This window comes from Macaca thibetana, chromosome 16 (genome assembly GCF_024542745.1).
Source record: "Macaca thibetana thibetana isolate TM-01 chromosome 16, ASM2454274v1, whole genome shotgun sequence".
Taxonomy (NCBI): domain Eukaryota; kingdom Metazoa; phylum Chordata; class Mammalia; order Primates; family Cercopithecidae; genus Macaca; species Macaca thibetana.
In genome coordinates, this window is record NC_065593.1 from 76,542,301 (window position 1) to 76,568,151 (window position 25,851).

Genomic DNA, 25,851 nt, shown 5'->3' on the forward strand with positions numbered 1-25,851 from the left:
TTGGGGCCCAGTCCTCAGCTCTGCAGTCAAGAACCATATCATTTAAGATCGTCAAAGTGGTAAGCCTCAGAGAGATTAATTTATACTACAACAGCTCTACATTCCGTCAAACTTCTTATCAAAATATTAGGATTATTAATAAACTTAAAGTGGTCTTGTCTTTCCTATCTTAGGCAAATTTGGGCTTGTCCTTCTAACTCTTGGTATGAGAAAGACTGTTAATTTTTAAAATAAACAAAACCCAAAACTAGGTTAGAAAAACAGTGGCAGACTCCAGTAGTTGCCTATCCAATCCCTTATTTCATGCTAAAAGAATCCTGATTTTATTTTAGTTATTTGCTTCAAGGGAGGCTGGTTCTCAGGGGTTGAACTTTGATTAGTAAATGAATCTCAATAACAACATTTGCAATTTCATTAATTAGCTTAAGAAAGGTTAAGTGATATAACCTGGCCAATTGGATGTGAGGTGAATGGCGGGGTGGGGGATGGCGTGGAGCATCTGTCTGGAAAGTTTCCCTTAACTGAAAAAGGGACCCAAGAAGGGATTTGTTGTTCTGGTAGTCTATGAACAATGCTGTGTGTGGATATAAAAGCTGAAGGTACTGCAGTCCTCTTACAGCTATGTAAGGACAAACCTGAGAACAATAACCAACACGCTGAAAATGGCAGAGTAGAACAAGAGAAAGAAATTGAGTCTTTGGTGATGCTGTTGAGCTTCAGAACTAATTTACCTGTAATCGTCCTATTGCTGGAATCCTTAGTTATATGAATGTATAAATCCCCTTCAAGGTCTCAGTATTTTAAATCAGATCTCTAGTAATTCTAACCATCCTAACTACCACAATAACAAAACTGACCAGGGAGGAGACTTTATGGGATCTAATCAAATTCAAATTTTAACATAAAGTTCATATTTCCTCTAAAAAAGTTCAAGTTTAAAATACGAGGTCAAGAGGACTAAGCTCAGATGTTAAAATTATTTTTACTTACCAGTTTAAAACCCTGCAGGGGCTCACTTGCAGCTTTAAGGATATAATGCAAAGTCTTTAGCATGGCACACAAAGCATGTCATTAACTGATGAGTGATTACTGTGATTAACTGTCCATTCTTTTTAGCAACTTTCTTACTCATCCTAGGTACCAGAAATAGAAAGAATTATTGCAGTTACTAGAATGAACCAAATAGTCTCCTCTCTCCATTCACTAGCAAATGCTGCTTTCTCTATTTGGACCACTATTAACTTGTCCTTCACAACTCAACTTGCATTCTCCTCTCCTCCCCTACCCTCCAAGTATATTGTTGCTGTTGGTTTAGAAATCTCTCTCCTTTATTAGACTTTGAGCTCCCTGAGACTAGGAAATATCTCCATCATGTATCACAATTTCTGACATACAGTAAGCACTAAAAAATCTTTGTGGAGTGAATTAACGAACCAAACTCGGAGGCAGCCATAAGTTCCTTCCATTACAGTACAAGACAACACAGATTTATAAAATACATCTATCACCAGAGAAAGTTGTACTGAACAGCACTGTTCTAAAGGGTTTCTAAATTATTTCAAAATGACTGAACACTAGTTATATTTATCACAAAACGTAAGACCAGAATGTTACGACTTTTTCAGAAAACTTATGTCATTTAACAAAGATGTATTATAAAACATTATGCTATAGACTAAGGATACAAAATGGATAAGAGATATTTCTTTCCCAGTAATACTCTTGGTCTGGCATAGACTACCGGCTAAGCAGCTTTACAATAATTATAAATGTTATTTACCAGTTCTTTCCTAATCAAAACTATGGAGTCCAAAAATAAAATCTTTAGTGAGCAAAAAGGAAATAATCCCAAAATTTTCAAATTTTTATATACATTTCAAGCTAATGTAGGCTGTGTAATATATGAGGATAATTCTGGTTAAAGTACTTAACATGGTACACAATAAACATTTAATAAATGTGTGCTGAATCTGAATCAACTGTATGAAAAGATGAACAAAGTATTTTTTCCAAGTTTAAATCTTCAAATACCAAGGATATTTCAATACTCTAAGTTCCTGTAAAATAGTAAAACCATTTTTTATATAAATAAAATTAGTGTTATATCTTTATCATATATCTTTTTATCAATATTATTTCACTGATATATCCTACTGATTACATGAAGTAATTTTCTTTTTTCCTTTTTTTCCTTTTAACAACAACACTGGCCTGAGAATATATGAAGTAGTTTTATAAAAGGCATTTCATTAGAAAGTTATTGAGCCATGGAGTTACCATATGAAAGATGGCAGAATATGCCACCCCAAAACATGTAACTTTGGCATAAGGATTATTTTGAACTAAAGGCACTTGAAATCCAGCAGATGTAAGAAGGGCACTCTGACTTTCCTTTTTCTTCCTGAAAAGTGAAGATGAAACTCTAATGTAAAAGCTGTCCTTCCTGTACCTGGAGAAAAGAAATATTCTTATCACCCGAGATGGGGACCCGAGGCAAATCTGAACCAACCAACCTTGTAAAACAAGCCCTTATCTTCCTAGCCATTTCTCCATGATTAACTGCCCTAGCCCAAGCCCCTGTGTCTTTTTAAGTTTTTACAATTTACTACTCTTTGTCCAATTTAGTACATATATGTCTGGGTCATCATTTCCCTATGGAGGCATACATGTAAAAATCTGTATGCTTTCCCCCATTAATCTGTCTTATGTCAATTTAATTCTCGGGTCCAGCTGGAGACCCTGAAAGTAGAAGTCAAGTTTTACCTCCCCTATACAGGCAAAACATTCTCTCATTCTAATAATAAAGATGACATTTTCAATGTTACTTGTTCCTTCAATATAACAGAGGTGAAATATTTAAAAATTAATATTAAAGGAATAAACAAACCCTACCTTGTTCCTTCGTGGTTTACGGAAATGACCAGCTTATTTTCTATCTCTGTAAGGTATTAAAGATCCATTTGGGGCTCCTCTAAAGAACCGGTACTTCTGATGGCAAGATTCTTAGTGACAAATGAAAGAATCATGACTCTAGGTCAGAGCACTCTAAATCTGGAAAAAAAGTAAGTTAACCTATTTTCTCCGAGGAGTCAAATAAAACCAGAATAGAATAGAAAAAAAAAAAATTCTCTGAAAATGGAATGAGGTGGGGGAGTGTGGAACTTGTTTTTAAGGTCAAATTTTTGATTATTGAGTTTCTTTAACGTAAGGAATAAAATATGTAAGAAAGATGCTTCCCACTTACAGAAAGGTATTCTAGAGACCCCTGAGGACAAAGAGGCTATGACTGCTGTACCAACCAATTTCAAAACTACCACTTGCTCTCCCTTTAATATCGGACTCATTTCTTGGTTCTCTCACTAACTTTTCACTGTTATGAGTACATGTATGGGTTTTTATCAAAATTCCCATATATCTCAAAAAAACAGGAGCATAATTATATTATGCATAAGGAGACCATGGGATGGTCTAGACCAGAATACCATAAATTTGCAAAAGCACAAATCTGTTATCAAGGTTTTTTCTTTGAAATATTTAAAGTTCTCGAAGAAAACAAAAATGTAAATATATTCAGATGAAAATTTTGACAGTATTAATTTATCATTTTAATTTGGCACAAACATTCTTCTATATCAAAATATACCTATGAAAAATAGCGTATTAAGGACAAAATCACATATTTAACTCATTATTTAAATCCCTTTTTTAAAGAATCAAAAATCAGTCTTACTCAGTATTTCTTTTTCTTCTTTGCACTGTCTCAAATTTATGAATGTAGAATTATAAGTGGCATACTGATATACACTTGGATTTTCACAGTAACTGATCTTCAGCAATAGCATCCAAACTAAACCAGTTTAAGTTGTTTAACTTAATCCTTTTAAAAAATTATTGTTAAAATGTGAATTGATCATTTATGAAAGTAGTTTTACCAGGGAAACTTCAATTGGTACTAAGAAACCACTACTTTAAATTTTAAGTGCCTTGTACAAGTTAAGGATAGGAAGAAACTAAATAGAAGAATGAAAATTTACTTCCTTTAAACGGGAAAGAATGAGTCACAAAATGACTTGTGCTGACTGCATAAGGCTTACATAGCTTTCTGTCTTCCTTCTTCACCAACATGGAGGGATGCAGCATGGAGGTTGAAAGTACCAACCTATGAAAGTAGGATGATCAGGGAATAAATCTTTAGGCTAAAATATTGCAGTACAGTGCTAAAAGGGCTTGTAACATTTAAAATTGTCCTGAAGTCCTAGGGAAGCATAATCCTAAAGTTGGAATAAGGGTAATTTACAAAGAAATTCAGAGAATGGAAATAAACCACAGAGCCAAATAAATTACATTTGAAAGCAAAATTTAGTGCAAAAGGTGCCAGTTTATCTCTGAATAGTTATTCATTCAATATATGATCACTGAATATCCAATATGGGTCTGGAACAATGCAGTGTACCAGTGTGCCAGTCTCTCTAACCAGAAATTTCAGAACAAATTATTTCCTCCCATTCTTTTCACTTCCCAGCCACTCTAGTAAACAATTCTTATACATTCTACCTTAAAAAATGTCTTCCTTGTGTATCCTCTGTCTCTTCATTCCTACTATCACTTCTTTAGCCTTTTCATTGTCTCTTAATTAGTACTTCCTCACTGCAGTCTATTCTATACACTGATACCAGAGTTATCATCCCTAAAATATCATAAAAATGTTTTCATTCATAAAACAAATATTAGTACTTGCTATGTGCCAGGCAGGTACTGAGGATACAGCAGCGTAAAAGAGAATGGACTTACATGAAACTTGCACTCTAGTAGGAAAGACAGATAATAAGGCAGAAAAGCAAGACATATAAGATGAATAATGATAATTGCTACAGAGACAAAATTTTAAAGGGAGGACAAAATAAAAAGGTGACATAAAGAAGTGGTTAGAGTCTTAATCTGGTGGCCACAAAAGACTTCACTGAGAAGGTGATTTCTGATTAAAGATCTCAACGAAGTAAGGGAGCTAAGTAACATTCCAGGCATAGGGAGCAGCATGCATAGGAGTCCTCAAGTAGGAAGAGGTTAATGTGGCTTAAAGGAATGAACAAAAATAAAAGGGGGATTTACAGGATACGAAGTCAAAGGTCACCAGGAACAGACATTATAGAATCATGGAAGGACACAGGTACCTAACCAACTCATGCTCATTTTTATTTTTATTTTTATTTATTTTATTTTATTTTTATTTTATTGACAGGGTCTCACTCTGTCAACCAGGCTGGAGTGCAGTGGTGCGATCACAGCTCACTGCAGCCTCAACCTCCCAGGTTCAAGCGATTCTTTTGCCTCAGCCTCCCAAGTAGCTGGGATTACAGATGTGTGCCACCACGCTCAGCTAATTTTTTTAGTTTCAGTAGAGACAAAGTTTTGCCATGTTGCCTGGGCTTGTCTTAAACTTCTGGCCTCATGTGATCTGCCCACCTCAGCCTCCCGAAGTGCTGGGATTACAGGCATGAGCTACCATGCCTGCCTCATGATCTCTTATTTAAAGACTGTATTTGGCATCTCATTGCTGAAATTCTTTAACAGCCTTCACTATTTGTCACTCCATTCTACCTTCCAACCCTCTCTCCCTACTTACCCATCCCCAAAGATTCTACCTGAAGACAGTAAAAATGAAGAAGGCATCCACAATTCGAAGACATTATGAAACTTCATTCACCGACTTCTAATCATCACATGTGCCACTCTAGTAGAGAATCCCTAACATTTTCAGTAAATACTGTACGAATGTAGAAGCAGGATAAAATGATTGAGACCAATATTCTACAGCATACTTTAAAAAAAAATTACCATCAACTGTATTAACATACATTTAATCAGGAGGAAAGCCATGAAGAAATACTAATGGTAATTAGTTTACATTTAATGTCTTATAGGGTGATTTTTCAAATAATAAAACATAAAAGAAACGGACAAATCAACCCATAACACATAACTGAAACCTATATTTAATATGTTTCCACGAAAAACAAGAAAAAAATTGAAGAGCAAAAACTTAGACAAATTTCTCAAAATATTTCTCAACTCTAGCACAAGAAGCCACCAAATTTTTGGCTACTTGTTCCTCCAGTATAATCCTTAGCAACTTAAAATCTCTAACATCTGAGCTGCTACTTCAAAGAAAAGACAGTTTTCAGATCTCAGTTTAGACTTAATTCCACTCAACTGTCTCATTTATTCAGGGACAGCAATATACATACAGTCAGAATTCAATGGCTTCTATTCCTACTAGCTGTGTAATCTTGGGCAATACATTTAATATCTCACCTATAAAGTCTCTCATATATGTGCTATACAGATTAAATTAGGTAATGCATGTAAAAGTCCTTTTCCTCTGTGAAATACAGAACAAATGCAAATGTGTGTATACTCCATCTTGAATAGGGCTGGGTAAAATAAGGCTGAGACCTACTGCGCTACATTCCCAGTAAGTTAAGGCATTCTTAATCACAGAATGAGATAGGAGATCAGCACAAGATACAGGTCACAAAGACCCTGCTGACAAAACAGGGTGCAGTAAAGACGCGGGCCCAAACCCTGTAAAACAAAGATGGCGACGAGCGTGACCTCTGGGCATCCTCACTGCTACATGCCCACCAGTGCCAGTACAGTTTATGAATGCCATGGCAATGACAGGATGTTACCCTATATGGTCTAAAAAGGAGAGGCATAAACAATCCACCCTTTGTCTAGCATATAATCAAGAAATAACCATAAAAATGAGCAACCAGCAGCCCTCAGGGCTGCTCTGTCTAAGGAGTAGCCATTCTTTATTCCTTTACTTTCTTAATAAACTTGCTTTCACTCTACTGTACGGACTAGCCCTGAATTATTTCTTGCATGGGATCCAAAAACCCCCTCTTGGGGTCTGGATTGGGACCCCTTTCCGGTAACAGTTCTATTAAACTTCCAAGGAATAAATAATTTATATGATAAATAAGCACCACAAAATACAGAAATTATCACAATTCATCTTGTATAATTAGTAAAACCGTAATATTAAAACAACAATTAAAGGATGAAAATAAAACAATGGAAATAGATGTGAATGCATGAGTGTGAATACATGTGTCTATCTGATGAGAAGCACTATTACAGAACTGCTACAAATCCGTGGAATATAAACAAAACCAGTCAGTTCAGATTTGTTTCAAAAGCAATTTCAAGGTTCTTAGCACTTAGTTCACTCTCCAGCCATATTTTATTTTGTAGCACAGTATCCTCTGCCACCAAATCGGAATCCTTATTTTCTGTTTTAAAGTCACATTTTGATACTTCCTTGAAAGAGTTTCATTTCAGCACAAACTCAAAACTCTAACATCCTCCTGTAAGCCTGTGAAATCAAAACAGGTTATCTATTTCAAAGATACAATGATAGGACAGACAGCAGGTAAATATTCCCATGACAAAAAGGAGAGAAGCAAAAATTAAGGAGTAATCAGCCCCAAGCAAGTTGCAAACTGAACAAAGCAGACATTGAATCTTACAACTCCAGAATAATCTTTCAGCCAGGGCCAGGCACAATGGCATATTCCTGCAGTCTCAGCTACGTGGGAGGCTGAAGTAGAAGAATTGTTTGAGCCCAGGAGTTCGAGTCCAGCCTGGGCAACATAGCTAGACCTCATCTCTTAAAAAAATACACACATACACACATAAAATAATCTTTTGCTGTATGTGCCATCACCTGGACACGCTAGGACAGGGCAGGGGTGAGCTCCCAAGGCCTCAGGCAACCCAGCTCCCACGACTTTGCTTGGCTCAGCCCACATAACTGTTCTCACAGGATAGAGTTGCACACTGGTGCTTACAGCTTTCCCAGGCCAGGATTGCATGCTGCCAGTGGCTGCAGCAGCAGCCCCACTTCCAAGTCCCTCACAGGCATTGCCCTTGTAAGGGAACCTCTGTGGTAGCTCCACCCCATGGCAAGTTTTTGCTCGGGCCTGTGGGCTTTCTATGACATTCTTTGAAATCTTGGTGAAGAAAAGCACTCTTCCATACCTCTTGCACTCTGCACATCTGCAGAATTAGCACCACATAGACACTGCCAGGCTTACTGCATGCGTCCTCTGGAGCTGTGGCACAAGCCACATCTAGGCTCACTTGAACCACAGCATGTTGCTGCCACAGTCTGTGGAATGTACCTTTTAGAGATGTGAGTCAAGCTGCACCTGAGGCCACTTGAGCCACACAGGTGGAGCAGCCAAGCAGCACCACACTGGCATGCAAGGAATAGACACCTGAAGTCCTGGGTAGTGGCCCATCTCCTAAAGCCATTCTGCCCTCCTCAGCCTCTGGGCCTATGATGGGTGGTACAGCCTCCAAGATCTCTGAAATGCCTTGGGGACCGTTGTCCTGATGACTAGCACCTGGCTCCCTATTCATGTTACTCTCTTTAGTAACTGGTCATCAGGTCACACTCTTGTTTTGTCTTTCCAAACATTCTTTTTCATTCTTTACATGGCCAGGCTGGGAATTTTTGAAATTTTTACGCTCTGCTTCTCTTTTAACTATAAATTATATCTTTAAATCATCCCTTTGCCCCCATAGATCACTGTAAGTGGCCAAAAGTAGCTACACAGCATCTTGAGCACTTTGCTACTTAGATTTCTCCTTTCACCAGAAATCCTGGTTTGTCATTTTTTTTTGAGACAGTTTTGCTCTATCACCAGGCTGGAGTGCAGTGGCACGATCTCGGCTGAATGCATCCTCTGCCTCAGGTTTTAAGCAATTCTCTGCCTCAGCCTCCCGAGTAGCTGGGATTACAGGCGCCCACCACCAAGCCCAACTAACTTTTTTGTATTTTTAGTAGAGACGGGGTTTTACCATCTTGCCCAGGCTGATCCTGAACTCCTGACCTCATGATCCGCCTGCCTCAGCCTCCCAAAGTGCTGGGATTACACAGGCATGAGCCACCGTGCCCGGCCTAGTTTGTCATTCTTAAATTCCACCTTCCACAAAGACCTAGGGCATGGACACACTGCAGCCAAGCTCTTTGCTGCTAACAAGAATAGTCTTTATTCCAGTACCCAACAAGATATTCCTCATTCACCTCTGAAATCTCATCAGAATGGTCTTTACTGTCCACATTTCTATCAATATTCTGCTGATGACCACTTAAGTAATCTCAAAGAAGTTCCAGATTCCCCTAGTTCTGGAGATTTCTTGGTGTCTTCACCAGAATTACCCTTAATGCTCTGTTCATGGCAATACAGGCTTTTTCTAGCCTGCTCCTCCAAATTTTTCCCTCTACAATCTATTATTCACTTTCAAGCTGCTTCTACATTTTCAAGTATTGTTATAGCAACAACTCCACTCTCTCAGTACCAATTTTGTCTTAGTCCATTTTCTGTCGCTGTAAAAGAATACTTGAGACTGGATAATTTATAAAGAAGAAAGGTTTATTTTGGCTCATAGCTGTGAAGGCTGGGAAGTCCAAGATCAGGTGGCCCATCTGTTGAGGGCCTCGTGATGCTTCAACTCGCGGCAGAGACCAGAAGGTCGAGTAGGCACATTTGAAAGAGACAGGGGAATAAGGAGGCTGACCTGCTTTATAACAACCAGCTCTCACAAAAGTTAATGCAGTCTCATGAGAAAGACATTAATCCACCTTAAGGACCTACTCATCTCTTAAAGGTACTACCTCCCAACACTGCCACATCAGGGACCATGCCTCAACATGACTTCTGGTGGGAACACATCATATTCAAACCACAGCACCCTGGAAGAAAAAATATATTTTTATGGTATAAAAATACTTGCATTACATACTATTACACATATATAGTTTATTATGAGCATTCATTATTCAGAGCGCAATAAAAATTTTAAGTTCAATATGCCATGTACAAAAAAATTCCAGTGATATGGTTTGGATATTCATCCCCTCCAAAACTCATGTTGAAATGTGACCTGCAATGTTGGAGATGCGGCCTCGAGAGGTATCTGGGTCATGAAGGGTAGATGCCTCATGAAGGGTTGGTGCCCTCCCCATGGTCATGAGGGAGTTCTTACTTAATCAGTTCATGTAAAAGCTGGTTGTTTAAAGGAGCTCCTACTCCCCTCTCTCATTTCCACTCATGCCATGTGACACACCTGATCCTGCTTCACCTTCCCCCAAGAGTAAAAGCTTCCTGAGGCCTCATCAGAAGCCAAGCAGATGCCAGTGCCACACTTCTTGCATAGCCTGCAGAACTGCGAGCCAAATAAACAAACATCTTTTTTTTGTATCACTCAGTCTAAAGTATTCCTTTATAGCAATACAAAATGGACTAATACAAACAGTCACACATGATTCTAACAACACCTTGTATTTACAGATGAACTGACGTTTGTGTACATGGGGTACCCAGAATTTAACCCAAACTCAAATATTAAGCAACCAGCATACTAAGTACTTAATGATTAATGAATAAATATTCGTTGACAGAAACTAAATACATGATCAAGAAAAGTAAAACTTCTGCCTGGGCAACACCATGAGACCTTGTCTCTATAAAAAATTTTTAAATTAGCCAGACTTGGTGGCATGTGCCTGCAGTCCCAGCTATTCAGGAGGCTGAGGCAGGAGGATTTCTTGAGCCCAGGAGTTTAAGGCTGTAGTTAGCTATGATCACACCACTGAACTCCAGCCTGGGCAATGGAGCAAGACTCTGTCTTGAAAAAAAGGAAAAAGAATAAAACAATAAATTGGACTTCATCAATATTAAAAACTTTTGCTTTATAAAAAGCCCTGTTAAGAGGATTAAAAATACAAACTATACAGTGGCTTACACCTGTAATCCCAGCACTGTGGGAGGCCAAGGCAGGCGGATCACCTGAGGTCAGGAGTTCAAGACCAGCCTGGTCAAAATGGTGAAACCCCGTCTCTACTAAAAATACAAAAAATTAGCCAGGCATGGTGGCACATGCCTGTAATCCCAGCTACTCGGGAGGCTGGGGTAGGAGAATCGTTTGAACCCAGGATGGGGAGGTTGCAGTGAGCTGAGATCAGGCCACTGCACTCCAGCCTGGCAACAACAGCGAAACTCCATCTCAGACAAACAAACAAAACTACAGACTGGGAGAATATATTTTCAAACCATGTATCTGACAAAGGCTACAATATATAGCGAACTCTCAAAACCCAACACACACACACATCCAATTAGAAGACAGCCAAGAGACATGAAAAGATATTTCACCAAAGACATACAAATAGCAAATAAGTACATGAAAAGATGATTAACATGATGAGCCATTACAGAAATGAAAATCATTCAGTGAGTACAATGTATGTTATTCAGGTGATAGGTATTCTAAAAGCCCTGACTTCACCACTAAGCAATCTAGGTATGTAACAAAACTGCAACTATACTTGATACATTTATACAAATAAATAAAAAACTTTTAAAAAAACTACAATGAGATACCTCTATATACTTATCAAAACAGCTAACATAAAGCCAGGCACAGTGTCTCACACCTGTAATCCCAGCACTTTGGGAGGCCAAAGAGGGCCGATCACTTGAGGCCAGGAGTTTGAGATCAGCCTGGGCAACATGGTGAAACCCCGTCTTTACAAAAAATACTAAAATTAGCCTGGGGTCATGGTATGCACCTGTAATTCCAGGTACTCATGCGGCTGAGGCATAAGAATTGCTTGAACCCAGGAGGCAGAGGTTGCAGTGAGTCATGATCACGCCACTGCATACCAGCCTGGGTGACAGAGCAAGACTCTGTCCCAAAACAAACAAAAAAAAAGCTAACATTAAAAATAGTGAAAATAGTGACAAGACCAAATGCTGGTAAGGATGAGGAGAAACTGAATCACTGATACATTGTCGGTAGGAATGTAAAATGGTATAGTCACTCTGGAAAAGAGCTGGCACTTCCTTTATAAATTAACATGCAACTAAAACATGAGCTGGCAATTGCACTCCTGGACATTTGCCCTAGAGAAATGAAAAATTATACAAAACCCTGTACACTAATATTTATCACAACTTTATTTAAAATAGCACAAACTTGAAACAATTCAGCTGTCCTTCAAACGGTAAATGGTTAAACAAATAGTGGTATAACCATACCATGGAATACATGCAATAACAAGCAACAAATATGGATATACGACAACCTGGATGAGTCCTCTGAGAATTATGCAAAATTGAAAAAGCCAATCCCAAAAGATTACAAACTGTACAACTCATTTATACAACATTCTTGAAGTGATAAAAATTTTTCAAATGGATTAGCAGTTATTATCAGGGGTTAACAAGGGAGTAGGGGTGAGAGGGAAGGAGGTACTGCTACAAAAAGGCAACCCAAGGAATCCTTGTGGTGATGGAAATGTCCAGTATCTCAACTGTTATCCATGTCAATATCCTGGTTGTGATATTATACTATATAGTTTTGTAAGAGACTACCACTGGGGGAATCCAAATATACACAGGAACTCTCTATATTATTCCTTTTTTTGTTTTATTTTTTGTTTTTTGAGACAGAGTAGCACTCTGTCGCCCAGACTGGAGTGCAGTGGAATGATCTCAGCTCAATGCAACCTCTGCCTCCTAGGTTCAAGCAATTCTCTTCTCTCCGCCTCCTGAGAAGCTGGGATTACAGGCGTGCACCACCACGCCCAGCTAATTTATGTATTTTTAGTAGAGATTGGTTTCTCTATGTTGGCCGGGTTGGTCTTGAACTCGCAACTTTCAGTGACCCGCCGGCATCGGCCTCCCAAAGTGCTGGGATTACAGGCATGAGCCACCACTCCTGGCTATTCCTTACAACTGCATGTAAATCTACAATTACTTTAAAGTAAAAGGTTTAATTCAGAAAATGACTGCTCTTTTTTTTTCTTTTTTTCATAGACAGGGTCTTGCTGTGTCACCCAGGATGGAGTGCAGTGGTGCATTTGTAGTTCACTGTAACCTCAAACTCCCGGGGTCAAGTGATTCTCCTGCCTCACTAGGACTACGTGCCACCATGCCTGGCTATTCTTTAATTCTTTTTTTTTAGAGACAGCGTCTCACTGTGTTGCCAGGATGGTCTCAAATCTCTGGCCACAAGAGATCCTCTTGCCCTGGCCTCCCAAAGTGCTAGGATTACAGGAGTGAGTCACCATGTCGTGCTGCTGCTGTCATATTGTTCATGAGTTCTAGTAATTACTAGCTCTATAAATTACAAGAAGAAACATTTTTCACTAAAAAATAATCTCTAACCAATTTGAGGTTTAGTACCCATTGCTGTTTCTTACATTAGAAATAAATATTTTGTTAACAAAAAAATTGTATTACACTCATTCTATGCCTAGTCTGAACAGAAAACCCTGAACCCACTGAGGAGTGACTGGGGAGTATAGAAGTAACATGATCTCCTTGGAAACCTGGAGTTAAAGAAATGTTTCAGAACTCATTTGGGCTTAAGGGGAACCATTCTGAATAGAAGACACTCGGGACACGACCCTGTATTCCATGTGCATCAATTTAAAGCTGATTAATAAAACACTGTATAAAAACTAAAATCCTGTACCATAGAACAGTGAACAAAAACTTAAAAAATGAAACTAAATAGTTTTTTAAAAAATCACATTGTTAACTGTAAATTTACAGCAGCCCACACATTTGTATCATTTTAGTAAAAAATAAAAAATTTAATTTAGAAAATATCTGCTACCTTTATCATTTATCTTTATCGTTTACTGATAAGGGATTAGTCATCCTTTCTGTTATGAACCAGGAACATGAATGAAATCTAAAAATCTATAAGTAAAGCAAGGGTGCCAACTCCATTCAGTAGAGGAAGAATAGTCTCTTCAAAAAACGGTGCTAGGGAAATTAGATTTCCACATGCAAAAGAACAAATTTGGACCCTTCCTTCATACCACATACAAATACTAACTCCAAATGGATCCACAACCTAAACGTAAGAGTTAAAAACATAATAACTCTTAGAAGAAAACACAGGAGTAAATCCTTATGACCTTGGAATGAAAAGACAACCCCTATAATGGGAGAAAACATTTGCAAATCACATATTTGATAAGAGCTCCTCCAAGCTCTTATCAAACATATAAAGAACTCCGCCAAGTGAATGACAAAAACACAAGCAATCCAATTCAAAAACAGGTAAGGGACTAGAATAGGCATTTCTCCAAAGGTATAAAATGACCATTAATGAAAAGATCCTCAATATCACTAATCATTAGGGAAAAGTAAATCAAAACCACAATGAGATACCACTTCACACCTACTATAATTTTAAAAAAAGAAAGAAAATCACAAGTGTTGGCAGGGATGTGGAGAAACTGGAACCCTCATGCCATGACAGAAAGAATATTAAGTGTGCAGCCACTGTGGAAAACAGTTTGTTAATTCATCAAAAAGTTAAACATAGAATTGCCATATGACCCAGAAATCCCACCCCTATATATCCAAAAGAACTGAAAAAACTCAAACAGATACTCATATCCCAATGTTCACTGCAGCATTATTCACAGATTAAAAAATGAAAACAACTCAAATGCCCATCAAAGGAAGAAAAGATCAACAAAATGTGGCACAACGGAATATTATTCAGCCATAAAAAATTTATTTTGTAGAGATGGGGTTTCACTATATTGGCCAGGCTGGTCTTGAACTCCTGACCTTGTGATCTGCCCACCTCGGCCTCCCAAAGTGCTGGGATTACAGGCATGAGCCACCACGCCCGGCCTTAATGATATTTTTAATTGCTGTACCACCTTATAAAACACTTTTTCAATACATAATCATGTGGTTTAAAATTTTTTTTCTAATTGGAAAAGTTCTGTTAATTTTCTGATGTACAAACATCTTTGTATTCTTGAAATAAATTCTACTTCTTGTAGTACATTACCAGCAATTATCTGTGTTTAAGTTTTACGTACTTTGCTCACTTTTGTTTCTCTATCTCCTGCCTTCCACACATTCTCCAAAGGCTATGTTATGCTTATGATACTAATCTTTCTGAATTCTTGAATATCTGAAATTGCCAGTATCTCCCCACTCCCACCAGCATACTTGAATAATGATTTACCAAAACAATCACACAATGATACCAAACAATAGCATTACTTGATTCAAAGAAGCATATTTGAAGGTTTTTAATGAAATAATTTAAGGTGATAAAGTTAGGAAAAATAAGAAAATATATATAAACATTTAATATATATATGAACTTTTAGAAAACACAAACACATATTTTCTTTATAGCTCATTTAATTTAAAAGACACTTTTTTTTTTTTAGAAAACTTCAGAGTACTTGCTACAAGCATCAGAAAAAAATAATTTTCACATCATAAATCTTAATTATTGAATTTATAAAATTCAAAGCTAATATTCTCATGTCATTAGAGGGAAAACTCTGACAGACAAAATTTATCTTATTTTAATAAACTTGATATAAAAACTATTTCTGTGAAATATTTATCTAGTGGCCCACACAAAAATTCAGATCAGCTATTTAAAAGACAAATTAAGACAGATAATTCCCTTCATTACAAATGCTTTTTAAACTAAATACTAAGTTGATTTAAAAAAAAAAAAAAAACCTTAAAATTACATACCTATGAGAAAACTTCCCTTATTAACCCTAAAAATAAGCCATGAGCCAAAATTAATATAAAGAATAAAGTATCTACTCAATTATTCATTAAGGGTTAAGGAAAAAACTGTAATAATAAAAACACTAATGTTATCTTTCCATAAATACATTTTCTCTTAATATAACATTTATTGTTGTCTTGGAATAATCTCTTAGTATGCAAAAATACTGATTCTCTACAAATAGCATTCTCTGCATACACAATACAAAGCAGTTTTTATAACAATTCTAAATTGTAAACAATTTATGTGAAAAAACAGGGAATAAATATTAGAATCAGACTCCTAAAAATCATTACTGATATAATTAAATACCCAGAAAATCAAAGAAATAAGCTATAATACTACAGTAGAACCTTAACATGTATTGATTTAATAATATAATTTCTACTAACACAGTAGTTATTCAAAAGTCTAGTAAGTAATAATTTGTGCTTTTGCTAAAGCACAGATTTGATGTCTTCCTCTACAGTAAGAGTCACTTGTCTGGTCTAAGGTCAGGTACTCTTGTGAAGTCACAGAAAATGCTAGTGCTGCTGTCAAAAGTAAACAACTGAAGGCATCTATGAAAATGATTCTATGACAGAAAAGAAATTTGGGATAAACTTTTTTTTAAATGTCAAATTTGAAAGCAGCTTGAATCTATAACATGATTAGTCCCAACATAAATTTAGAAGAAAACATGAAAAAGTGAACAGTGAGGTGATGTCAACGAAAACAGAGAAGTAAGGACATCCAGAAATTCTCTCCTCCAAAAATGCAATAAGAAAATTGGCAAAATTGTCAGAATAAACTTGGTCAAAGGCTTGCAGCAATCCAGGCAATATATATTCAAGAATAATGGCTGAATGTTACTTTAAAAAACAGCAAGTTTTGTGGCATTTTGACTTGCTCTATTCCCATCCCCTTCTCTCCAGCTATGCAGTAGCCTCAACAGTCAACAATCTACAGTCATGAAAATCAGCAGCCTGGCAGCCACTGGAAGGGGCAAAAGAGAGCTGTAGTTCCTTCAAAGTTTTATTTCCAAAAAATTGTCATTATTTCACCTGTCTAGTAGTTCCTGGGAATATTCCACCCACAAAGTTGTCTATTTGATCCTACTCAGAGCTTGCTCAGTATAAAAAGTCCCTTGACAAAGCCTGGAAGGCACTTTAGAAAATTTTTGTCTAGTATGAACTGACCACTAAACAAACCAACCTGAGACTTTAGTGGCCATGCACACTAACACAGACTCTGGAGAATTAGTTCCGAGAAGTCACTAAACAAATAATCAAAACAACATAAATAAATCCCTGGGGAGGAGGAAAATCTGATTTCCAGAGATAACACATTATATAATCTAAAATGTCCAGGATTCAACAAAAAATTACGAGACATACAAAGATACCAGAAAGTATGGCCTATACACAAGGGGCAAAATGCAAACAATGGACATTGTCTCTGAGGGAAGCCCTGATGTTGGAGATACTCAGCAACTTCAAATTGCCTATTTTAAATATGTTCAAAAGACTACAGGATACTATGTCAGTAGAACTTAATGTAAATATGAGAACAATGTCTCACCAAATAAAGAATACCAACAGAGATTTAAAATTTTTAATGAATCAAATAGAAATTCTGGAGTTGAAAAATTCAATAATTGAAAAAAATGTCAGTAGACATGACAGCAGACTTGAGCAGACAAAAAAAAATCAGTGAATTTAGAGATAGATCAATTGAGATTACACAATCTGAGGAACAGAAAGAAAAGTATGAAAAGCATATAAGTCAAAAGAAAATATCCAGCATAAAGCATATAAAGATGAAAGGATTAAGAGAAAATGTAGGAGTCAGAGATGATATGTGTATGGTCTATCAAATGTATAACTGGAGTTTCAGAAAAAAAAAAAAAAGATAAAGAAATAAATGAGAGAAAAACTAAAATCTGAAGATATAATGGGTAATAGTTTTCCAAAACTGACAAAAGACATGCCACAGAGTCGGGAGGGATTGCATTGGGAGTTATACCTGATGTAAATGACGAGTTGATGGGTGCAGCACACCAACATGGCACAAGTATACATATGTAACAAATCTGCACGTTATGCACATGTACCCTACAACTTAAAGTATAATAATAATAAATAAATTAAAAAAAAAAAAAAAAAGACATGCCACAGAGTCAAGAAATCCTACAAACGTGAATAAAAACATGAATAGACAATAAAGATTTCTTTTTTTTTGGGACAGAGTCTCTCACTCTGTCGCCCAGGCTGGAATGCAGCGGTATAATCTTGGCTCACTGCAACCTCCGCCTCCCAGGCTCAAGAGATTCTCCTGCCTCAGCTTCCCAAGTAGCTGAGATTACAGGCATGTGCCAACACATCTGGCTAATTTATGCATTTTTAATAGAGACTGGATTTCGCCATGTTGGCCAGGATGGTCTTGAACTTCTGGCCTCAAGTGATCCGCCTGCCTCAGCCTCCCAAAGTGCTGGGATTATCAGGCATGTGCTACCACACTTGGCCAGAATATAAAGATTTTTTTCAATGATAAAGATAAAAAAGAAAATACTCTTAGGCATACCAATATAAATCTAGAAAACGTCAGAGAGAAAAATGGCAGGTTGCCTTTAAAGGAGTAGCAATTAGACTGACAGCTGATCACCAGAAAAAAATGGAAGAAGCCAGAAGACAATAAATAACATTGTAAAATACTGAAAGAAAATAACTGCACCCTAGAATTATAGTCACATAAAAGTATCCTAGAAGTAACCAGGCAGAGTGGCATCCACTTGTAGGTCCAGCTCCTCGGGTGGCTAAGGCAGGAGGATCACCTGAGGCCGGGAGTCTAAGGGCTGCAGTGTACTAGGACTGCACCTATAAATAGCTACTGCACTTCAACCTGGGAAACACAGAGAGACCCCATCTCTTAAAAAAGAAAAAAAATCTTACAAAAATGAAGGCAAAATGAAGACATTTTCAGACAAACAAAAGTAAAGTTTGTCATAGACGACTCCTCATTAAAGGAAATTCTAAAAGAGTCTTCTTGGCCAGGTATGGGGGCTCACGTCTGAAATCCCAAAGCTTTGGGAGGCCAAGGCAGGAAGATCACTTGAGGCTAGGAGTTCAAGACCAACCTTGGGAAACGTAACAAGATCTCATCTCTACAAAAAAAATTTTTTTTTAATTAGCCAGGTGCAGTGGTATGCACCTGTAGTCCTAGCTACTCCAGAATCTGAGGTGGAAGGAATGTTTGAGCCTGGAGGTTTGAGGTTACAGTGAGCTATCACAGTGCTATTGCATTCCAGCCTTGGTGACAGCAAGACCCTGTCTCTAAAAATAAAATAAAATAAAACAAAACAAAGGGTGTTATTCAGATAAAGTTACTTCTATCTAGAAAGTTTGGGGTGCAGGAAGGAATGAAAATCAAAGAAAGGGTCAAATATATGGGCATATCTAAGTAATAGTGATTACATAGAACAGTAATGTCTTGTGGAGGTTAAAGATAGGTGAAGAGAATCTAAAGCTCTTGCACTGTCCAAGAAGAGGGTAAACATATAAATATCAAATTTCGATAAACTTAGGATTGTTTTAATCTTTAGGTAACCACTGAAAAAATTTCAAAAGGGTATATAATTTCAAAGTTAATAGAGGAAAACATGGAATCATAAAAAATGTTTTGAGTCCAGGCATGGTGGCTCACACCCGTAATCCCAACACTTTGGAAGGCCAAGGCATGAGGATCACTTGACCCCAGGAGTTCAAGAACAGCCTGGACAAAGTACTAAGATCTCATCCCTACAAAATATTTTTTTAAAAAATTAGCTGGGTGTGGTGGTGTACACCTGTAGTCCCAGCTACTCAGGAGGCTGATGTGGGAGTATTGCTTGAGCAAAGGAGGTTGAGGCTGCAGTGAGTTGTGTTTGTGTCCCTAGACTCCAGACTGGGCAAAACAGTGAGACCCTGTCTCAAAAAAAAAAAAAAAAAAAAGTTTTGATCGATGCAAAAGGAGAGAGGAAAGAGAAAGAAAGATAGGAGAGAAAGAAGCATAGAATGGATACGCCAAGTAGAAAGCACACAGATACCTAAATATATGACTGACCAAATTAATGTAGACCAGACTTTCTTAAGAGAAAAAAAAATGTCTGAATAAAAGAAAAGAAAACCCAACTATATGCTATTAACAGCATAAGCACACAGAAATGTTGAGAGTAAAACTATGAAAGAAGTCATATTTTGCAAATACTAATTTAAAAAACCCTGCAGTCCTTATACTAATATGAGAGAAAAAATGAACTTTTAAACAAAAGTCACTATTAGAAATAAACAGAAACATTTCATAATGGTAAAAAGGTCAATTCACCAGGAAGATATAACAATCCTAAACTTGAATGTTCCTAATAAGACAGTTTCCAAACATATAAAGCAAAAATTCTCAGGCACCAGCAGGAGAAATAAGCAAATTCACAATCATAATGTGGTATTTTGTCACACCTTTCTCAGTAAATAATTTTTTAAGGAAGGAAGGATATGAAATGTTTGAGTGCCATCATTAACAAAACTGATCCACACTGAATCCAATAACTACAACATTCACATTACTTTCAGGTACATTCAGAACATTTACCAAAACTGACCATATAATGAACTGTAAAGCAAATCTCAATAAATATCAAAAGAATAAAATAATACAGAATAGATTCTCTAATAGTACAATTAAGCTAGAATTCAATAAGAAGAAGCATGACGTAGTAAAAAAAAAACACATACAAAAAAAAAAACAACAAAAAAACATATTTGTCTTTGCTCATTTCCTGGCACACGGGTCTAAAACTTTGAGTCTTCGGAGTGATAAGTGGTTTTCTATATGCTAACGGGATGAATGGTAGGTACCTGGGGGCTCCTGAACAGCCTCAGGACACGTTGCTGGCTGCCAGGGGGGCCAACCATGAGAGTCAGCCTTACCCTCTAACTTCTGGAGAGGAGAGATGGGCTAGAGGTTGAGTTCATCACCAATGGCCAATTAATTAACCATATCTGCATAATGGAGCCTCCATAAAAACCCAAAAGGATGGGGTTCGACGGGATTCTGGGTTGATGAACACATGGAAGATGCTGAGAAGGTGGCATACCCAAAAAGGGCACGGAAGCCCATGGCCCTTTCCCCTATACCTTGCCCTACCCACATCTTCCATCTGACTCTTCCTGAACTGTATTCTTTAATAGCCCAATAATCTTGTAAAGAAACTGTTTTCTCGAGTTGTGTGCACCATTCTAGCAAATGATAGAACCTGAGAAACGGGTCATGGGAACCTCTGATTTGTAGCCAAGTCGGACAGAGGTTGTGGGTAACCTGGGGATCCACCACACGCAATTGGTATCTAAAGTGGAAAGCAGTCTTGTAGGACTGAGACCATAACCCATGGGGTCTGTGCTAACTCAGGGTAGACAGTGTCAGAATTGAATTTAATTGTAGGACATTCAGTTGGTGTCTACCAGAGAACTGAACTGAATCACTGTAGGAAAAAAAAACCCCACATATTTGGTGGCCAGAAACGTTGGTGTGAGCAGTGGAGGAAAAAACAGTTTTCCTTTTGTTGATGTAGGGGAGTTTGTTCTTGCAATACGATAAACAAAAACTCATCAACAGTTTGGAAATCAGTAAATACACTTCTAAATACTCATGGGTCAAGAAGAAATCACAATCAGAATTACAGAAACATTCTGAAATGAATGACAATAAATACAGTACCAATATAAATTTACAAGAAAAATAAGTTGAAAAGATTATGAAGAATACAATAAAAGTCTACCACTCATTAATAAAAAACAAACATTCTAATACATTCCTTTTCAATATTTTTTACCAAGAAAGTATATACAGTTTTACCTCAAAAGCCTAAGACTTAACCCCTTGTTCTATAAAAAAAAAAAAAAACAAACCCATAAACTTTATTTTAATGGCTATAAAAATGTTCAACTGATATTTCACTTTCTGTATAAATCTTTGAGGACAGTTATTTTTATAATTTCCTTCCCCAGTGAGTGCCTAGGATTGCAATAATTTCACGTGTTAATTCAAAAAAATAAACTTAGGTCTAGAAGGTTTTTAATAAGCAAATGCACAGAAACATTACTCTCTCATATATTAGAAATAAATATTTTTCCTTCACAAGGTTTTCTTTTCTCTCGACTGTTCCTGATAAGCATTCAAGTGTTCCTACCTCTTGTATGAAAGCCCAAAGAAATGTAAACTTTCTTTTAGGTTCTAAGTTAAGCATTTAACAAATTGTTACAGCATTAATTCAGGACCCTAAAAGAATTTGCATTTGTAAAATATCATACATAATAAATGTAGCATAGTCACTTACCACTTGACCTGTTTTTACGACTTGATTTCCCACCAGTAAGCAGCATCTTGAGACTATTCCGAAACATGGTTATACTATTCTACTGCAAAACTGTAAAAGAAAATTTAGGAAAATGTGTTTAAGAAAACTTGATTTTCATAGCATAAGAGGGTGGCTATAGTCAATAACTGTACATTTTTTAATAACTTCAAGAGTGCAACTGGACTGTTTGCAACTCAATAAATAAATGATTGAGAGGACAGGTACCCCATTCTTCATAATGTGCTTATTTAACATTGCATGCCTGTATCAAAACATTTCATGTACCCCATAAATATATATACCTACTATGATAAAAATTTTAAAAGAAAAAAGAAAACTTGATTGTCTATCCAAAATACTAAGAATTAATTTAAAATACATTATAAAGAATTAACTAAATTTACCCCATAAATATATACAACTATTATTTACCCATAATAGAAAATTTAAAAAATAATAAAAGTGGTAAACCAGAAAAAGATAATTAACTATGTTTAAATATATAGTACACAACTGTAACTATATGACAAAAAAGACTATTAAACATTTAAATAGTTCCTTAAAAAAATACAATACTTTTGACTACCCTAAGAAATAAAAGCAGCTATCACTGAGGATGCACAGAAATAGAAAACACAATTAGGGAGCTATAAATACTGTCTACCTTTTACTTGACTCTCCATTCTTGGACAATTTTCCCACATGATGCACAAACACACATCCCCACACACACACATTCTAGAAACCGACCGTACCTGCAGAATTTCTACTGGTCAAGCCAGAATTCTATCTCCCAAGACTACAGCTATGCATGAATCCGTGCCTACTCCATGTCCCACTCCTACCAAAGGAAAACTCTCTGACTGCTTTGCATTACATTCACTCTCACCTTCCCAATAATTTTATTTTAAAAAATCATCTTCCTTTTCTCTGAAACAGCTTTAATGTTTTTTCTCTCTCCTGAATCATTCCCATCATAACATAAACATATTTTAGTCTATCTTGTTCAAAAAGAAAGCCCCACTCTTTACTCCACCACAATTCAATGACGGCTCTTATATCCTCACTCTTCTTCACAGCAAAATTTTCCAAAAGTGTTGTAAGTACTTGGTGTGTCCGGCAGATTAAATAGAGCAAACATGAAGTGGGACACAGGTCAACAGAAAATATCCAAACCAAAGCATAGAGAGATGAAGACAAAAAATTATAGAAAAGAGTACCAGACGCATATGGAACCACTGAAAAGTTCTATCATAACTGAAATTTCATAGCAGTGTGAAAACTGGGAAGAAGCAATATATGAAGTGCTAGCAACCAAGAATTGTCTAACATTAATTAAAGACATGAAGCCACATCTGAAGAAGCTTGTCAAACTCAAGCAGAATAATTACAAAGAAAAACACTAAGTAAATCATAGCCAAACTGCTAAAAACTAAAGACAATCTTTAAAACAGCCAGACCCCCAAAAAAACACATTTAAAGTAGCAAGAATCAACAGACTGAAAGATACTTTCAACAGAAATGATGAATAGCAGAAAATGATTTAAAAATTCTGAAAAAAAAAAAAAACTGGTGCCAATCAAGCAATTTACTCTCAGTTTAAAATATCTTTGCAAATGAAAATCAAAAGAAAAAACAAAGAATTTATTACTAAAAGGGAGTTCTTCCACCAGAAGGAAAATGATACTAGACAAAAGCATATACATGCAAAAAACAAGAGCCACAGGAAGGGTAAACATGTTCTTAAGTATTAATAAATAATGACTATAAAAATAACATTGATAGGCTGTTCTTTAAAATATATAGATTTAAAATGCATGACAACAATAAAAAAGGAAGGAGTAGGGTAATGGAATTGAAGTTTCTAAGATATCTGTATTACCCAAGAAGAGAAGTAATAATTCATGTTAGACTTCAATAACTCAAAAAGTCATGTAGTAATCTCTAAGATATTCACTAAAAGCAAACTGAGGAGATAAAAAGAGTAAGTAAAAACATTTGACTAAACCAAAGAAAGTAAGACGTAAGAGAAAAAGTAGCATAGATCTGTGGATAAATGTAAGACAAATAGTAAGGTTTATAACTTAAACTCAAATTATATCCATTATTATGTTCAACACTCTAGTAGAAGACTATAAATATAGAAGAACCGAATGCAAAATGATACGAAAAGATATACCATTCAAACTCCAACAAAAAGAAAGGTGGCATCACTATGCCAATATCAGGCAAAGTACACTTAAGGCAATACGTATTACTAAAGATAAAAGCATTTCTTAATAATTAAAAAGTCATATCAACAAGAAGATAGCATAATTCTTTCGTCTGTATTGAGACAGGGTGTCATGCTGTCACCCAGGCTGGAGAACAGTGGTGTGATTATAGCTCACTGCAACCTCAAATTCCTGGGCTCAAGTGATCCTCCCACCCCAGCCACCGAAGTAGCTAGAACTACAGGTGTGAGCTCCCACACACCACTAATTTTTCTCATTTTTTCTAAAGATGTGGTCTTACTATGTTTCCCAGGCCAGTCTCTAACTACTGGGCTCAAGCAATCCTCCCACCTCGGCCTCCCAAAGTGCTGAGAATACAGGCGTGAGCCCTCACATCTAGCCAAGATAGCACAATTCTAAATCAATGGACCCCGTAAGAAAGCCTAAACACATTTAAAACAAAAAGTATACAAAACTAAAAGGTGACAGACAAATCCACAGTTACATGGGAGACCAACACACCTTTGTCAATAGCTACAAGACCAAGTGGACAAAAAAAAAAAAAACTATGATATATTTGAACTACATGATTAAATAACTAGACTTGAATATATATAAGCAAATTTCTCTTCCAAATAAAAACAAACTATAACACAAAACACATACCAAAATGGACCATATGTTAGGTCATAAAAGTATCAGCAAATTTTGAAATCTTTCAGAGTATATTCCCCAACCACAAAGCAATTAAGCTAGATGTAAGTATTTTTTAATCTAGAAAATCTCCTACTGCTTAAAAATTAAGTGATATACTTCTAAATACCCATTAAGTTGAACAAAGTAAATAAATCACAACAGGTATTTTTAAATATTTGTAATGAGTGATAATAAAAATGACTTATGGGAACTCACAAGATAAAACTAAAGCAATGATTTTAAAGGAATTTATACCTTAAATGTATGTATTAGAAGATGAAAATCAGTATCTAAGCTTCTATTTCAAAAAGTTCAAAAGCAAGCAGCAAATAGAACTCAAAGAAAGTAGAAGGAAGGAAAAGAGTAAAAAGAAAAAAATGAAATAGAAAACAAATGCAAAACATAAAATCGACAAAGCCACACATCAGATTTCTGAAAAGTATTAAATCTGCTAAACCAAGGCTGATTAAGGAAAGAAAAAAAGAAATCACCAATATCAGAAATGAAACAGACGACATCATTTCAGAGCCTTAATTTAAAAAATAAGATATTATGAACAACTTTATACCAAATTTAACATTTAACATAAAATGTATAAATTCTTTGAAAAATACAACTTGTCAAAATTAACAAAATGTTAATTTAACCAAAATGTTAAGAAAATATAAAATAGCCCGAAAAAAAAAAAAAAAAGAAAGAAAGAAAGAAAAAGAAAAACGAAAAGGAAACCTGGTTTTATTAATCTTTTTAGCCACAATGCCTAGTTCACGGTAGGCTCTCAATATTTCTTGAATGAGTAAATAAACTGAGCAAAGACACGATTCATCAGATTACTGACTTAGTAAAGAAGGGGCATAATAAAAGTAAGTTTCATTTGGCGAGAAATGACCTTAAATCAACCAGAACCATGAGGACTACCTAGACTGA

The 25,851-nt window shown here is 36.3% G+C and overlaps 1 protein-coding gene across 7 annotated transcripts in view; it reads right to left on the reverse strand.

Annotated features, from left to right (window-relative positions):
• TANC2 (tetratricopeptide repeat, ankyrin repeat and coiled-coil containing 2) overlaps positions 1 to 25,851 on the reverse strand; it is a 468,803-nt gene that overhangs the window by 400,421 nt on the left and 42,531 nt on the right. For 6 of the 7 annotated variants that reach the window (XM_050764933.1, XM_050764941.1, XM_050764940.1 and 3 more), the window contains exon 2: positions 21,995 to 22,084. In XM_050764933.1, the coding sequence (XP_050620890.1) occupies positions 21,995 to 22,061 (67 nt within the window). In that variant the 5' untranslated portion in view covers positions 22,062 to 22,084. Of the gene's footprint in view, positions 1 to 990; positions 15,187 to 21,994; positions 22,085 to 25,851 lie in introns of those variants that run through there. The other variant, XM_050764939.1, reaches the window with a different exon arrangement.